General features: G+C 37.8%; 1 protein-coding gene across 1 annotated transcript; it reads right to left on the minus strand.

The window, feature by feature from the left end:
- Positions 1 to 624: 624 nt before the first annotated feature.
- On the minus strand, positions 625 to 4,745 carry phox2bb (paired like homeobox 2Bb). The gene is made up of 3 exons (XM_055179012.2): positions 3,557 to 4,745; positions 2,697 to 2,884; positions 625 to 2,268 (listed from the first exon to the last, which is right to left on the minus strand). The coding sequence occupies exons 1-3, from the start codon at positions 3,795 to 3,797 to the stop codon at positions 1,843 to 1,845; spliced, it is 855 nt and encodes a 284-aa protein (XP_055034987.1). The 5' UTR covers positions 3,798 to 4,745; the 3' UTR covers positions 625 to 1,842.
- Between the last annotated feature and the right edge of the window lie 12,967 nt (positions 4,746 to 17,712).

Here is a 17,712-nt window from a genome sequence, read left to right on the forward strand (position 1 = left end):
AAGTTGACATATTTGAAATATATTTTATAAGTAATAACAACTCAGCAAGATAACTAATAGTAAGTTGAAAGGACTTTGTAAATCTGAGTTGATTAAACAAAATAATTTAAAGCAAGAAATGATTTTTTTACAGTGCGGTATGTTGATAGACTGTTCTGATTTAAAATGAATCCGATCCGTTTGATCATTTCGTTATTGCTATTATTGTTTTTTATATTTTGTAATATTTAAAGCTGCGATATGTTGCTTAAAATTGGCTTTTGCTGAAGATATTTAAATACGACGAATGACATTTTTTTATTTAACGTATTCGCGTATTCGTTGAAATGAACAAAAATACCTCAAGAGCGCATAGAGGTACACATGAAACGTGTACGTATTTGTACCTAAATATTAGCGACAGCTTTTGCACTTTTTTAGGTAAGTGAATGAATAAATGAATTATTTGTGCCTACTATGCATACACAGTGTTTATATATTGTTTACATACATCTACGTTTTTTACATCACTTTACAAAATTAATCTGGACATATGATGCATAATGCATAATGTCTATTTATTTTGCGGAGTGAATCTGTATTAAAAAGAATGAGGCGCAGTCATCGTGCGATGTGCTGCTGCTGTCCACGGTGCTGAAACAGATATACACTTTGTTCTTATGGTAAATCCATAAATCCACGTTAATATTTTCTTTAAAAGATTATTCCGATCTTACATATTTCTGTTACATTCTTTGTCTTATACTTTTAGAGAATATAAAACATCAATTACAATGCATATTTCCTTAGAAATTTAACTGCGGATACCTCAAAGAAAACTGGACAGTATTATTTTCAGCATCATAATTGTTTTTATAACAGCCATGTCAATGGTACACCTGAAAAACTCTGTGCACATGTAGAAATATTTCCTTCTTAAATATAAGCATCCATTACCTACATATAAATAATTCTCAAATCCTGGACAAAAAACGTGTACATTATGCTCACAAAATAGATGAAATCATTATAAAATTGGACGGAGAAGACAACATGCAAATAATATAGAAAATAAATACAATGTTTTGCATCATTCCCTTTTTCTTTAAAAGAATGCGCCAGTTGTTAACTTGTAAAACATTATAAAGACTCAGTGAACTACAAGGGGGATGTGGTCTAATGTTTATCTAGGACGTCAATACGCTTTAACACTATACAATTTGAGCCACAAAAACACAGCTGTAGAAAGACACACAAAACGTTTACGTATTCCTGTCAACAGTGAAGTATGTACTTGTGCCATTTTGAAGAACAATTTGCCTTAGATTAATAGTAAATATGTAGTTGAATGTTTGCAGAGCCCCTGGCTCTAAGGCTTGGTAAATTTATAGGTAAAAATATATAACAGATGCCTCATTTGGCAGTATTCTGTAATACAGACATGTAACTTACGCTATTGGTACTTTTAGAGTCAATGTAAACAAATAAGTATGGCGCCAAGATATAATGACGTGTATAATGACATTGTATAGTCACGAGTCCTTTGTTAATGTCCTTTGCAGCAAGAGCGCGCATTGCAGTCTATTGGTTAGTTTACTTCATCGGAAATGATATAGATGACCACAGCAATAACGAAAAAGTCCGGATGAGGTCAAAATGATAACATAATGTGCATGATATAATTATCCAGCTTGTGGTGTAAACCAATGGCATCAAAAGTAGTCAGAATTGTGTTTTTTGTTTTCAGAAGTGAGTCCTTCTTTTGGCATTCTCCTTTTTTTCATGTATCAGTCACTGGAGTAAACTCGGTTTTGTTTGTTGAAACTCGCTGCCGTCGCTTTGTTGTCTGCATCAAACATTAACTTAGAACATGCTGGTCTTTACTAAAGTGGCTTTGGCTCCGTTCTGTCTTTGTAATGAAGAGAGCACACTAGCGAACGGTCCGCCTAGTGAGTCCGGAATGGAGGTGATGGTGCCCGGGGCTGTAGCCCAACCTTGACTCGGCGCAGTGCCACCCATACCAGCCACTGACGTCTTCACCTGTTCAACTGGACCGTTCACTGTCGCGCTGACTTGTCCGCCGGTGGGACTCGGTCCACCACAGTTAGATGTAGGGATTGGGTTAGGCCCGGGCCCACCAGTGCTATCGGGATCGGTAGCTTTTGACTCTTTGCTGTCTTCCTCTCGAGAGTCTGATTTCTTTCCAGATCCGTTCTTTGCTGCAGCAGCTGCGGCAGCGGCCGCGCGCTCTTGTTTGCGAAATTTGGCGCGCCTGTTCTGAAACCACACCTGTAGAGAAATCACATTGTATTATTTGGTCACGTTTACATTACTGTCTTGTAATTGCATTACATGGAAACAAACTATATAATTTATATGTTCATATAAAATTAAAATTTAGTTTCCGTATACACATAGTAGGCTATGTGTAACATGGACACTATAGGCCTAAGGTATTCAATTGTTTTTAAATAGGCAATTTATTTAAACGATTTTTTTACTTTATTTTTTATAAAGAGAAACAAAAATGGAGAAAAACACTCTTATGGAGTTTTCCCATTGTCACAGTAGCCTTGGGTTTGCTTAATGGAGGCTTCAAAACATACGGTATTTTTTCTAAAAAGCTGTTTAAAAGCTCTTTGTCAAAAGAAAGAAATCACACAATTAAATCCTTTCCTAAATGAAGAATACGTAGAATTCAGTAAAGGGTGTCGCACCTGTACTCGAGCCTCTGTAAGATCAATCTTTAGCGCGAGTTCCTCTCGCGTGTAAATGTCTGGGTAATGGGTTTCAGCAAACACGCGCTCCAGCTCTTTCAGCTGAGCACTGGTGAAAGTTGTCCGGATGCGTCTCTGCTTCCTTTTTTCATTCAGACCTCCGTGGTCAGTAAACAGCTTGTATGGAACTGTAAAAAATGAACCAAAAGTCAGTTGTCAATCATTTGTAAAGAAAACAATTGAAAATATTTAAAATGTTAGCTTAAACGCTGCATGTGAAAACCATGCATGTGAAGCATGCAACTGGCTGAATTAAGTAAGAAAAACTGATTAAAAATAACATTTTATATTCAAGGGTAACTTGCAAAAGATATTATCAAATCATGATAAAAGATAATGTTATGAAAAGCTTGTGTAATCTTGTTATCTGCGAAATGTTGTTAATTGAATGTTATTGGAGACTGGATTGGAAACTTGTCATAAATGTTTCTATCTGCTCTGTTGTTGCTACTGTAACTTCAATTCAGTGTCAATAATGAGCTTAAGTCCCTGGTTATTTCATTATTTTTCGAAGGTTTATGTCTCATCGCAAAGTAAATAAATTATGCCTATCATTTTGGCAGCTTAAGATAATTTTGTTGGCGGTTAGGGTGTGACTGGGATAGTGTAACCCCGTAACTGAATTACCTCTTGCCTGCAATCGCTTCTAACGTGATAAATTCTTTCATTTGTGTAAGCAAATTTCGTTTGGTAAATACTAAACACATTTCCATTTTCGAAAGCAATCAAGGCGTCCTATATACCGGGGCCGTGATTCTTGCGTCTCTCAGCTGGAGAACTAAAAGTGACTCTGGGCTTACCTGCGGCGTACGGACTGCTCTGGTGGTCCCGCAGGGTGCCCAGACTACAGGAGCCCGGTGTAAGCGACGGACACCCGGAGGTGGCCCCAAACGTCGTCCTGATGGGGTTGTACTGAAAGCCACTGGCTTGGCTGCATGAGCTGAAGTCCGCATAGGCTGACGCCAGGCTCGACGTGTCCATCCCGGCCATACAGGACTCGTAGGCAGAGGAATTGAGGTAAGAATACTCCATTTTATACATTGAAAAGGCTCAGTGGAGAAGGAAAGCTGCACTCCCAAGGAAAAAAATACACACACAAACGTCAAATTCAAATTGGATTAAATTGGCGAGGAGCACATGAAAAAAGCAAGCCAAAACGCGGACGGAGCTGGGGAGCTTGTGAAGGCTGAATTTTGACTGGTTTGAAAGAGGCTCGTGCCGTGGGTAGATGTGCACTGCTCAGCGCCTGCTCAAAAACTGCCCTCCTTTATAGGAGCAGAGCCTTGTTTTATGAAAAGCCTCCCAAGGAGCCGCCTAGCCCCAGGTCTCTAGAGCATATAGTCCTCATAATAAACTTGGCTCTTTCCGCTTGGACAATAGCACAGCGTTTGGGTCTTATTGCTAGCGCTTTTTTACATGACAATAACTCATCAGTCTATTGGGCTGGCACTGGGGGATCGGGCTGTCCAACCTCCCTATCATTGATCCCCTGCATCTCTAATTAGAATTTAATACCCCGCCATTACGCGCCAGCCCCCTCCACCACGTATAGCCCTCTCGCTCAAACCGCCATCTTGCCCTTTAATTCAATCATACCACTTGGAAATAATGAAAGTTGGGTGACGATTCTCCCTGATCCAATTTTCTCCGAGCTTTTAAGCCTTTAAACCGGCGGTGTACCTTGGGCTGAATTTTCGATAGTATTTCCCCGTCTCCTTCACTCTTTCCCTGTCTCCTTTTCTCTTTATTTTCCACAGCACTGCTCTGGCACTCACTACTGAATGGCAAAATTTGAAAAGACTTGTGGGTTATCATATAAGAATGTTCAGTGCTTAATTTACCCGGATACTTCTTATAAAAATAAAGCTTGCCAGCATAAAGGAAGTAACTTATTAAAATACTAAAATTTCTGTGGTCATGCCAACATAGTTGGGTATGTTATGACTTGCGCGTTAATTATTAATAATAATAATTCGTGCAATTAGCAGCACTCAAACTGTAAATCTTAGGTAATGGGCTTTGGAGAAAAAAAATCATTTAAAGCAAAGCAAAACTCTTTTAATTAAAATGAGTTGCTTATTTATAAGGTACTATTTCATCTGGCAATTTATAAATTGTTCTAGAATTGCTTTTATTGCCGTTTTTGTTTTGTGTTTTTAATCCAAATATAAAATTAGAAAAAATAGTATATCAACACGTTTTTCTTTCATGTTTGCCTGAAAACATTTGTTATGGTAAATTGCTGCGCTTTGCACTTAATTATTTGATGAATATACATGAATCATATTTACATATAATAATAAAACAAGCGTAACATAAACATCAGACGTCATACAATAATTTAAACAAAATTGAAATATCTTTTTATATATGTCATAAAATATAAATATAAGCTACATACAATTTATCGAAATAATGGATAGACTGTGTAAACTTCGATTTAATTATTTAACAGTTAATTGTCATACTTTTTATTTTTATACTACGCCTATACAGGAAAGACAGGTGCACTAGGCCAAATATCAACAAATTGGCTACATATAGTTTTTTTTTACAATAAACAGTTAATTCAAGGCCACGGCCGGCACCTGATTAATGGAACAATTATTTAATTAAAACAATTGTTTTCGTTAATACTTGTTGTGTGGTGTTATTTTGGAAAACAAAGCAAATTCACCTGTCGTTGCACCAGATGCAAAAATACGAGTTTGGTGCAAAATGCAACCGTGATTAAACGCTGTGATTAAAATGTATGAGGTTACTTGAATAAAACTTTTTAACGTTTCGAGTTTTTTCTGCACTGTTACATTTTTTGTCCTTGAGTTGGTTTCATCTTCTTTTGTAAAAAAAAAAAAGATTAATGACGATTAAGAAGTTCAATCTTTCTAGATACAACCTGCGACCTATTATGTAAATTTTTTTCTTTATACACGCGAGTTGTGACTAAAAGATGTAGCAAATGGTTAATTTGATTATTGAAACCAAAGACCAACTGGCCCACGTCCTCCCTCCACGCGCCTGCTAAAGGAAAAGAAGGCATCGGAATTAATCTAATAACATACAAAGGGCTGAAAAAAGTCCTTTCTGATATTTTGCCGAGGCAAATACAATTATAGCTTTTACCATCCGTTTCCCCTATTCAAGCAGCTCTTTATTCTCGTGTTCTGTAGTCCACCAGCCACTGAAACGCCCATCTTTTATATTTTCAACATCTCCTTTTATACTATCAACTGGTTCTGCGATCTGTTGGGCGGTCTGAAATGTCAACATTAAACCTTTGATATTACAGTTTGAATGAGGGACCTGTCCACCTCGGCGATTAAAGAAAACACAAACACGCGTGTTTTTCTGAAGGATGCTCTCGGCTATAATCTGTTATAAATCAGTTAAATCAGCGTGCACCGGCATAATATCATTAACAGGTCAATAGCACGAGGCCCTCTAAATTAAGCCCCATTCTAATAGCAACCGTAAAACTGTAAGTTATCAGTGATTAACAGTGTGATAATGGTACAATAATCGTAATTTAGAAGTTAATTTGTGATTTAATGACCTATAAATAACAGCGTCCATATGGATTCACTTAAATAAATCAAAAGAACCGCGAGGCTCGCAAGATCTTAAATCTTTGAAGACGAAGTGGCTGACAATAGGGGTGTACGTTTAAAAAGCGCAGCCGAGACTTCTTCATCTTTTGCCCGCCTGCTCTGTTGCTCTGTGCTTGAGGAATGCGGGTCGGCATGAGGACAAAAAGAAAAACAAATGTCTTTGTGTGTGGATTGATAAGACGCATCAGTCCAAAAAAAGAAAGGAAAAAGAGAAATGAATGAGAGAACACTGAGGGGTGAGACTGCTTGTCAGATCGAACTTTAAGTCTTAGTTAGTGCTCAGAAATTCTAAGAATTATTATTATGAATTATATTTTGTTCATTTTAGATTTTTAGATTATTTGGAACCGGTTTTTGTTTCGGTTATTTTTTCTGTGCATTGCTCGAATTGTTTCTTTAAAGTTTGTTTTTTAACTGAAGGTTGATGTTCAACGACCCAGCAATAATCGGTAATAATGTCTGTCAGTATGCATAAAAATATCTTAAGAATACCTTTTGAACTTCCTCAAATGGTATTAACAAAAAAATCAACATGTTTGCAGTTATGTCGGCTAGTTTTATTAGCCTATTGCAGAGTTAGGTTTAGTCGGATGTCCTAGCGCTCTAATTGTTAAAAATATAAACGCAGAACATGTATTATTTACGTACACAATTTAACGTTAAACCAAGCGATTTATTAGCGACAATTAGAATACATTTAAGCGCGACTTTAGATTCTCATATAAAAATAGATGTCATTTTATTCTGATTAGTATCCCGGCATATATTTCGTTAACTGATCCTGATTATTATGACATCAAGTTTTAATTAAAACCTGCAGTTAGTCTTTTTATTCATAGCCTACATAACTTGCTCAGGCGGAATGAGTGATGCATTTTTGCAATTTTGTCCATGTAAATTCCTATTATTTATTTATCAATATTTCCATCATTACAGACTATAAGATCACTTGCCTTTCTTGATAATAGGCCGAAACCCACGTTAGATCTGATGTAAGAGGAGGTCCATATACTGTAGGTTGTGTATCCGGGATAGCGGCTCCTATGGCCAGCTCAACTCACGGGCCTTCCCAAGTGACCACGATGATGTCTGGCCTTCAGAGGAGCAGATTAGCATAAAAATCTTATTCTGCAGGGACAGTATTAGCAAACATATTACCCTCTAACGCGGCTCTGGGCCCGCCGAGATCCTGTGCTCGGAATCAATTACGAAATTACTCCAACCTCTAAGTCGACATTAACAGGAGAAGAAATGCCATCGACCGGACCGAAATAAGATTTTGAAAAGATGTGATTATTTAATCTCTTGCCAGTGTTTAAGATTCTGATTCATAAAATTGTCTAAAATGAGATGGAATTAAATTCTTATCGGAGTCCCCTGTCATCGTTTCATCCCGTGCAGTGTAACGCTGGTTTAACAGTGACCCTCATTAGATTTCGCCAAATCCGACTCTGTCCTGTGGACAGAAAGGCCTACATTCAATCTCCAATTGCTTTTCTGCTCTCTCTCGCTCTCTCTCTCTCTCTGTCAGCCATAATAAAGTAACATGTAGTTTTTAGCGCGGTGTGATATCTTAAATTGTAGGGCATATCAATTACTGATTTATTAGGCTACTTATATATCCGTATGTTTCATGCCTGTTTGCGTTTAGTGTGCTTAACTTGTTTACACCAAAAGCATAGCATATAATTTAATGCAAGTTAGATGATAAGCACTTTTACAAAAATTAAAAATGGGCCACTACATTAATTTTAATGGAGATGCAAAGAAACTATTTTTTGCAATGCTAATGCTTAAGCGGCTATTTTAAGTTATCTATCAGTGTTGAAGAAGCTGTTTATTTTAAGATGGCTTAAGTAGAACGGCAGGGGTCATCCTTACAAACGAGGCCAAACGAGTGAGAGGGGGCATATTTTATTTAACACACTGGTATTGTTGTTCGCATTAAGCAATTGACAATTATTAGCCCCGATCTCATAAATCAGCCGGCAGGCCGTTATTATGGTTGAATAGAATGGCCGATGAAGCTCGGGTCACTGTCATTAACCAAAGCCCGTCTCCATGAGCCTACACAAGCAGGCTGGTCGGCCCCCCGAAGGCATCTGAGTCTCAGTAGGACCTGCTGGCTTAATATCACTCGTGTGCTAAGATAAATGCTTAATCACACATGCATTAGCGGGAGACAGCAGACTATTGTGTGGAGCGAAGGTTTACTGGAATTAAGCGATTAATGACCAGCTACGTGAAAGAGAAACACAGCGGCACATCAAGAATGATTGAGTGTTTTTTAATGTTTTAAAAAATTCTCTTTTTGGTCCCTCGGGAGTTCCTTGTTGGTCTTCAACTCGAATCGCAATTACTGTAGACCAGCTCAACTAATTTATTATGAAACGGCAAAATGACGTCAGGAGCGTTAATCACTTAATAGTAGCTGACTTTTACGTTTTACTCTCTCGAAAGTTATTCTCAAAACGAATGATTTGTTTTTAACGAATTATTTATTTATATTATTATAATAACAACATCAATAGCCTTATAATAATAATACCAACAACGACAACAACATTAGGTATACACAAATATTAAATGTGAAATATATCTGCCCGTCACACTGGCTCCCACTCTGTCCACTCGCCGTACAGTCTGCAGCAGGGCCATTGATGAACATTACGCCTCTCATTGGGAAAACAATGCCCGGCATTATTCTGTCTCAATACGTGACGATAAATCATTTTTGACCCTTGTCATACTTTTAGAGCTTTACATTTGTCTTGCAATGAGCGAAATGTTTTTGATGAATGCAAACGGATATCAAGGGTCACAGAACCAGCGATCATGAACATTTGAACCCACGGTCTGGTAGGCCTGGCGAGACTTGTCCTGTTTCTTTTTACATTTACTGTTGTTGCTGTTTTTTCTCCTTTTAACTTGTGTATTATGATCTAGATATGAAAGTCAAAAGCTATTTCATTCTATGAAACATTCTCCACATATTATTTTAAATCATTGTCTTTTAAGAGAGTCAGATGATAAAAGTTGATCGACTTAACCAATTACAATTCTGAGGTGCCACAGGTCGTCGTCTTCTGGTTTATTAGGATTTCATAGGTGTGTTAATTCAGCAATCTGTATCTTATAAGCATTCCTTTAAAATCTGATGAAGGTGAGCAGATGATAAATCGCTCGGTCCACTGCTCCGTTTTTTGGACCTGAATAGAACATGAATGAGTATTAATAGTGTGAGGTGGGATAAAATGCTTTAAGAGAGTTAAATCAACCCAAACTTGTTTAATGTGGTTTAATGGAATAGCTCTGCTGGGAGAGCTGATGGATTACTATTGTATTCTCTCCACCTGGTATTTGCACAATGTCATTTTATCTGAGTCATTAATAGCTTCATTTTCAAGAGAAATATAGGCAATATTATGGACAAAAACTCTTTTGGAACAGACGCTGGTAAATGTCAATTTTTAACACGATTATGAGTGAAAGGGGTACCTGCAAGTCATTACATGTAGCATCTGCTAATGATGGTTATCTGTTACCTGTTGACAAATGTCTCAGATTTAAATAATTTGGGTTAGCACAGTTATCTACACATTTATAATAACGATTATGATGATAATAATACACTCCTATACAGTATAGACACAGTATTCTTTCACATATACATGCTTTAAACATCAAACATTATTTGCAATTACTGTAATATATACAATTTTGTATGAACAAGAAGTCTTGCATCATGACCCACACAGAGATCTCACCATTACTGAGTCACTCATGAATTACATAAAGATATTAAATCCATAACAACTGGGGTAACATGTTTAACCTATCAAAATTGTAGGGCACTTGTGAAAATCCTATAAAGTGAGGATGTTTTCATAGATAAATTAGTATAAATTAAATTTTTCAGTAAACTAAATCAAATCATTTGGTGTAATCTGATTAAAACAAGTTTTGTTTTTGATACAGTTTTTGAGGTGGCCTTGCAGGGAGGTTGTTTAAAGCAGAGATCTCACAATTCGCACAGTAGCCTCCTTTGCACAGATCACCATAGTTGTTATAGATTTTATGCTGTCTCCGTTTTTTATTTGTTTTCTCTGTTGGCCATTAACTCGATGATTGTAAAGTACATATTTATGTGGGTCTGTATTGTAGGAGTCCTTGTCATATAATAAATGTTTGGAAATATTGATGTGCCCTACTTGACAGGAAGCCAACAAACATCCAATTTGATGAACATCTTATAGAATTGTATAATAGCATTTTAATATAGCATAAGGATGCATAATAATAATGCATCATGTCAAGAGCACTGGCTTATAAGTTCACGATTGCTAAGAGGGCTTGTTTAAATGTAGAAAGAGTTTCGGGACTAAATAAGAGTGTTCAAATGTTGAGCTCAGGCCAGACTCATATCACAGAAACAGAAGTTAGAGGCCCGAGGTAAGATATTGAGCTGCAGAGTCAGAGCAACACCCGATAGTGGCAATAACGCTAATGTGATAAAAGAAAGTGGTTTTCTGAATATAGGTGGGATGGCAGCAATAGCCAGAAATATCTATTTTCAGACCTAGGCTAAAATGAAAGAGTTACGGAAAGCAAATCCTGTGCCAGACTTGTTCTTCTCAGTTTCTCTCGGTTAAGACTGAAACTTTGGTCGCACTTTGAATTATATCTCGAATGCGTGCTTAGTTTTTGATCAGGGCCCATTTGCATCAAAAGGCAGACGTCTGCTAATAAATAACACGACAGTTTATGTATTATGAAAAACAGAACAATATCTTACGCAAATGTATTTTTGCATTTGACGCTTGTCATTATTCAAGTAATGGCATCCTTCCGAGTCCCAAAAAAAAGAAAACATTAATAAAACAAATGAGCTTGGCTCACATTTTATTACCCATCGTTTTTTATTTTTGTGAATTGGGTGGAAAAGAAGAGAGTTTTTCTAAGCCACGTGCAGGGCAGATTGATGTCATTGTCTCGGCACACTGACCTTTGCTGTAGTACCCACGGCAGACATCACAAACTCTCACATCAATTTAGTCCAATTGGATGTGGCATGTCTTGGCTAACTCGATTTGTGCAGAAATGCACCTGTCTCTGCCTTCTCTCCCTATAGATTTGCTCTGAGGGAGGAGGGGTAGCTCTCTCTCTCTCTCTCTCTCTCTCTCTCTCTCTCTGTGTGTGCAGATGCAACCCTTATGCAGCAGGCCTGGTGTGCCTTCCAAGGTCTGGGCAGAATGTCTCCGAGCACCAGAAGGAGAGGCCATTAGCCGCACGCTAATCATATTACTGAACGTTAAAGGGGGAAGTGAAGGCAAGCAGGGAAGGAGGGAGAGGAAGGGAGAAAAGTTTAAGGTGTTATTAAGGTTGTTCATCTCTCATACAGCTTGTGTAATTTTGTGTCGTCTGGGCTCCACTTGAGTGTGTGTCTTTGTGTGTGCACGCAGTATGTTTAATACATTGTTTATGCATAACGGTTCTGGAAATTTGAGATTATTTTTAGATGCAGTTGTGTTTGTCGGCCTCAGCCATTCTTTAATACCATGTATGTTCTCGTACAAACGTGTAATACGATTACACAAACTAGCATCGTTTGCTTGTTTTTAATGTGCGTTTGTTCGCCTTTATCTCTGCAAGAGCACATCCTTGTTTATGGGTGTGCGTAAGCGTGTGTTTGTGTGTGAGTGCAAAGGATTTGTTTAGGTTATGCAGAGCAGGCTAAGCTGTCAGAGATGAATAATATGAGTGGCTTTATGAGCATTAGGTAATGAGAGGCATGCTGGGAACTGAGCGATCAGCACCAGCTCTCTGCCTAGAGTCTTCCATCTGTGCTGACACAGTGATTACAACACACACACAAACACACACACATACTGTACCATCAGCGTGAACATGCACACATACGGGTCCGTGCTACCTGTGTTCAATACTAAACAGGTAAGTCTGAATAGATATAAATTCATCATTACACACACTAAATGTACATGCCCAGTTTATATATGCAAATGTAGCCTACTGTTGTTTTTTATTCCCATCATGGAAACAAAATCTATTATAAATGGATGGATGGATGAAGTGAGTGATAGATGGATAGATACAGTGGTGTGAAAACCCCCGTAAAGTGTTTGTCACACTTTAATGTTTCAGATCACCAAATATTAGTCAAAGACAACACAAGTGGACACAACGGTTTTTGGATTAAGGTTTTTATTATTAAGGGAAAGCAGGATTTAGAACTACATGGCCCTGTGAAAAAAGTGTTTGGCCCCTAAACCTAATAACTGCTTGGGCCACCCTTAGCAGCAACAACTGCAATCAAGCGTTTGGGATAACTTGCAATAATGAGTCTGTTACAGCACTGTATGAGGAATTTTGGTTCACTAATTTTTTCAGAATTGTTGTAATTAAGCCACATTGGAGGGTTTACGAGCATGAACCGCCTTTTTAAGGTTATAGGTAGGATTCAGGCCACTCCAAACTTATCATTTTGTTTTTTTCTTCAGCCATTCAGATGTGGACTTGCTGGTGTGTTTTGGATCATTGTCCTGCTGCAGAACCTAAGTTCGCTTCAGCTTGAGGTCATGAACTGATGCCCGGATATTGTGCTTCAGGATTTTTATGGTAGACCGCAGAATTCATGGTTCCATTTATCACAGCATGTCTTCCAGGTCCTGAAGCAGCAAATCAGCCCCAGACTATCACACTACCACCACCATATTTTACTGTTGGTATGATGTTTTGAACTCTTGTTCTGAAATGTGGTGTTACTTTTACGTCAGACGTTATGGAACACACACCTTACAATAAGTTTAACTTTTGCCTCATCAGCCCATAGAGTATTTTCCCAAAAGTCTTGGGGATCATCAAGATTGAGACTAGCCTTTATGTTCTTTCTGCTCAGCAGCGGTTTTTTGTCTTGTAACTCTGTCATGCAGGCCATTTTTGCCCAGTCTCTTTCTTATGGTGAGGTCATGAACACTGACCTTAACTGAAGCAAGTGATGCCTATAGTTCTTTGAATGTTGTTGTGGGGTCTTTTGTGACCTCTTGGATAAGTCGGCCACTCCTGGGAAGGTTCTCTAATGTTCCATTAGTGGAATACTGTGGTTCGCTAAGTCCCAAAGCTTTGAAAAAGGCTTTATAACCTTTTCCAGACTGATAGATCTCAATTACTTTCTTTCTCATTTGTTCTTGAATATCTTTGGATCTCGGCATGATGGCTAGCTTTTGAGGATCTTTTGAGGTCTACTTCACATTGTCAGGCAGGTCCTATTTAAGTGATTTTCTGATTGTGAACAAGTGTGACAGTAATCAAGCCTGGGTGTGGCTACAGAAACTGAACTTATGCTGCGTTCCAGGCAACCTGTATCCCGTGTTTAACCTTCTACCCGTGAAAGTGCACTGGAACAGCAGTCAAACCCGTGACTTCCCACCCATGAATTCGTACTAGATCGATGTACTCCCAGTTCCGAGCTCTGACGTCACATAGCACGCGAAACCATACAAACAAACAACGATGGCCCCCACGGATGCAGTGTTTCTGCAAGTGGTACACGGTGGGAATACACTTTAGGACAATGTTGCAGTCAAATTAATAATAATATAATAATAATAATAATAGTAGTAAATAATACACACGATTATATATTACAATGTTATGTGTCTAAAACAATCCCACTGCGCAAAGTGACGTCGGAATGACGTCATTTTCATGAAATTTTTGGACGTCCGAATCCGGTCCATAAAAGGGGTTTTTTTGTAACGCCAGGCGATGTCTTTTTATCAACGTCTTCTGCACGTCTAAAGGTTGACATCCGTAGAACCTCCGTGTAAGGAAAAGAGACATGAAAAAAGCAAAAATAGATGATTGTCTCTGCACTTCACCCATCCATTGCAACACCGAACCACACTTCAGTCATTTCCTGCCGGCCGTGGAATTCGAACAACCAATCTCTGGGTTACAAGCAAGTCTCGCTAACCACTCAACCACAAAGCCATATCTGCACTTATTGCACTTACAGATTTTTAATTGTACATTTAGATGAATTTGTTTATAATTCAAGAAAGCAGAAAAAACAGTACTGTATAAATAATATAGAGACTATTCGTAAGTATTAATCATGTTGGTACAATAATGCTGATATTTGTAAATAAACACATTTTTATAGGCCTAATCATGTAATATAGACATAGACCTGTCATAGACGTCCAAATGACGTCCAAAGAATCACCCAGTTCAAACGTCAAATGTTGCCATAAATATGACGTCCAAATGACATCCAAAAAATTACCCAGTTCAAACGTCAAATGTTGCCCGTAAATATGACGTCCAAATGACGTCCAAAAAATTACCCAGTTCAAACGTCAAATGTTGCCCGTAAATATGACGTCCAAGTAGGGTCGTCAGGGTTGGACGTCTAAATAGTGGACCTAGTTTGGACGTCGAATAGATGTCCAGAATTGGTCATGGACCGACGGACCCAATATAGACATGATCTGCACGTCAACCCGACGTCCTGTGTTTAGTGGGATAAATATGTTGTGAAAATAGATCGCCGCATGGACATGTTAAGGTGACGTAAATTCCTTACGCTCAGGTAGTTTGGCGTGACTTGCCTGAAACGCTACAAAGTCGTGACTCGTGTAGTTTTGGATTTTGTTTTCCCTTAATAATAAAAACATTCATTTAAAAACTGAATGTTGTGTTCATTTGTGTTATCTTTGATTAATATTTAAATTTGTTTGATGATCTAAAACATTAAAGTGTGACAAATGTGCAATAACATAAGAAATTTGGGGGGGGGGGCAAGGCAACACTTTCACACCACTGTAAATAGATGGACAGATAGATGATTGATATGCTGATTGATAGATTGACTGATTCTAGTAAAGGATCACTACTAAATCTAGGCTTGTTTAGCGGGCCTGACTGGGGTCAATGTCTTGCCCTATTGTGCCCCAAGGCACACAACACATCAGGGGCAGAAAACTGACCAACCCACTGGGTGGGTCTGTGTGTTTTTACCGCACCCCTTCTTTTGTCTTTTGTGGGGTCACAGTTAGTGACCGGGTGTTAGCACACAATACCTCACACAGATAGAATGACCAACAGCCCCCCCTTACCACCATCACCATCACAAGACTTGTGCTGAGGCATCACAACACACACACACACACACACACAAAAATGACCAGCATCCCCCTTCATACTGACCCCACATTGCCTTCCCATTATAGAGGATTCAGAAAGCTTTTAGGGGTCCGGTAACGCTGAGAGATTGATGGTGTAAAACGCATGGTGGTGGGGGAAGAGCAGGTGGTTAAGAAGAAAATGTCCCCCTTTTAATGGGAACCGCAGAGCGTAATTTAATAATTATGAAAAGTGAGAGAGTGGGGAGAGGGGAGCCGGATGGGATGGATGGATGACTCTGGGTCTGTCTGGAGCGCTGGCAGACTACAGGAGACAGACGTCCTCTTCTAAACAGGTGAGGGGACTGAAATGTGTCCTCTTCCCATGATTTTATTTGTGTATACAGTAGGCCCCAAAAGTCTGTGACCACTGACTAATTTGAACTTTTCATTACAAAATCTTTTATCAGTGTGTGAAACGTTGAATTAATAAATATTGTGACTTTTGTGACAGTCTTAGTGTTCTTATTAACTTAATACTCTAAAGCAGCACTGTAAAGTTATGTGATCATAAGTCATATCAACATGTGTTTTTACATTCCTTATGTAACTTATTCAATTAAGCAATTTTTTATAAGTTATCAGCTCAGTCACTTTCACAGCCAATTCGATTAAATCTAAAAAATGAAGGCAATGACAGTTTTACTGTGTGCCATATCAGAACAAGCTTGTTGTTGGATATTATGGACTGGCATGATTTAAGATGTTCTGCATTGTGTGCGCTTCAATGAATGAATACACAGTTAACATGATCAGTGTCTTACATTTGCTACAATTTGTTTAGTGTCTTAGGTTTAGTCCAAAATATTTAGTATTTCATATTATACTTTCTAAAAAAATATTAATTGAATTTGCTAATATTTTAAGGTAAATGGTTGCACACAATTAAATTATCTAAATTTAGATATATTAAGTTGAACTTACTTTTAAGTTTTTAGTTACCTTAGCACAATTAAATTGAGTTGATCTGAATAAAATTGAGTTAAATTCAGCAATGCTATATTATATTATGTAGTTGTACTTAAATGTTGAAATATAAAGTTATACAACAACAGCACAAAGAAGCTGATTATGGCATAAACATTTGCAATGTAAATGCTTCAAATCAAGGCATTTACACTTACAATGCTTTCTGATCAAAACATAACTGATACATGTCAATGAGAGATATATTCTCACCCCAAGTAACTTCGTCTGCACAACCGTAACCATTTAAAAATCCAACAACAAAACAGAAACTCTTTCAATCATTCAATACTAATATAACAATAAGTCCTCTCTTTTCTTATCTTGATTAAAAATTCATAAAATAACCCTTTATATTAATATTTATTTACTTTAACTATTCAGTCTCATTCAGTTTTAGCAATACTGCTTCAACACATATTATTAATGTAGTCCATGTACATGGTTGCCAGGTCCAAGAAAAATTTCCAGCCCAATGACAACTTAAAACCTGCCCAACTTAAAACCTGTCTCTTTGAATGAAAACTAGCCCAAGTTTTACATTTGTCCAATCACAGTTGAAAACTGCGCGATTACAACAAAAGGCTGTAAAAAAAACTCCTACTATTGCCTTTAATGTAGTTTCCAGGTTAAATTTTTTTTAATGCACTTAAAGTGCTCTATTTTCACACACTATTCTGTTCTAAATATACAAAAAAAAGAACATCTAAGTGTACCCAAACGTGCCATTTTGAGACAGTATATAAACTCTGCCCTTCTAACATACTATGTCTTTATTTCATTTTTTTTTATTTAACTTGAAAAGATCATACAAATATGGGTTCACATGGTCTGTAAATATACTCTTGGTATAGACGTTACTTCTTACATAAGGTCATTTCTTGTTTCTAACGTGAAAAGAGCAAAACACACTCCTCCACTCACTTTTCCACTGACTTCATGATGCTGTAGTGGTCCTTGGGTTGACAGGTATTGCTTATGGGATTAATGCACATTAGTCAACAAATAAACAATTTCGCGGCCGCGGCACATGATAAAACTAGCCCAAAAAACCACAACCCACAGCTCAGAATTTTTTCCCGCAACTGTATTTTTAAAATAGTCCAACTGTGCAGGAAAACCGCAAACCTGGCAACACTGTCCATGTAGTAACTTAAATTAGTCAATTTCACATAGGTT

Source organism: Misgurnus anguillicaudatus, chromosome 16 (genome assembly GCF_027580225.2).
Source record: "Misgurnus anguillicaudatus chromosome 16, ASM2758022v2, whole genome shotgun sequence".
NCBI lineage: Eukaryota > Metazoa > Chordata > Actinopteri > Cypriniformes > Cobitidae > Misgurnus > Misgurnus anguillicaudatus.

What these genes read in the sequence shown, in the direction of transcription:
- phox2bb (XM_055179012.2), bottom strand. Translation starts at nt 3,797, where the DNA reads ATGTATAAAATGGAGTATTCTTACCTCAATTCCTCTGCCTACGAGTCC. An exon ending in GAGCAGTCCGTACGCCGCAG is followed by an intron (nt 2,885 to 3,556) that starts GTAAGCCCAGAG and finishes CATTTTTTACAG; the next exon opens with TTCCATACAAGCTGTTTACT. An exon ending in TTACAGAGGCTCGAGTACAG is followed by an intron (nt 2,269 to 2,696) that starts GTGCGACACCCT and finishes ATTTCTCTACAG; the next exon opens with GTGTGGTTTCAGAACAGGCG.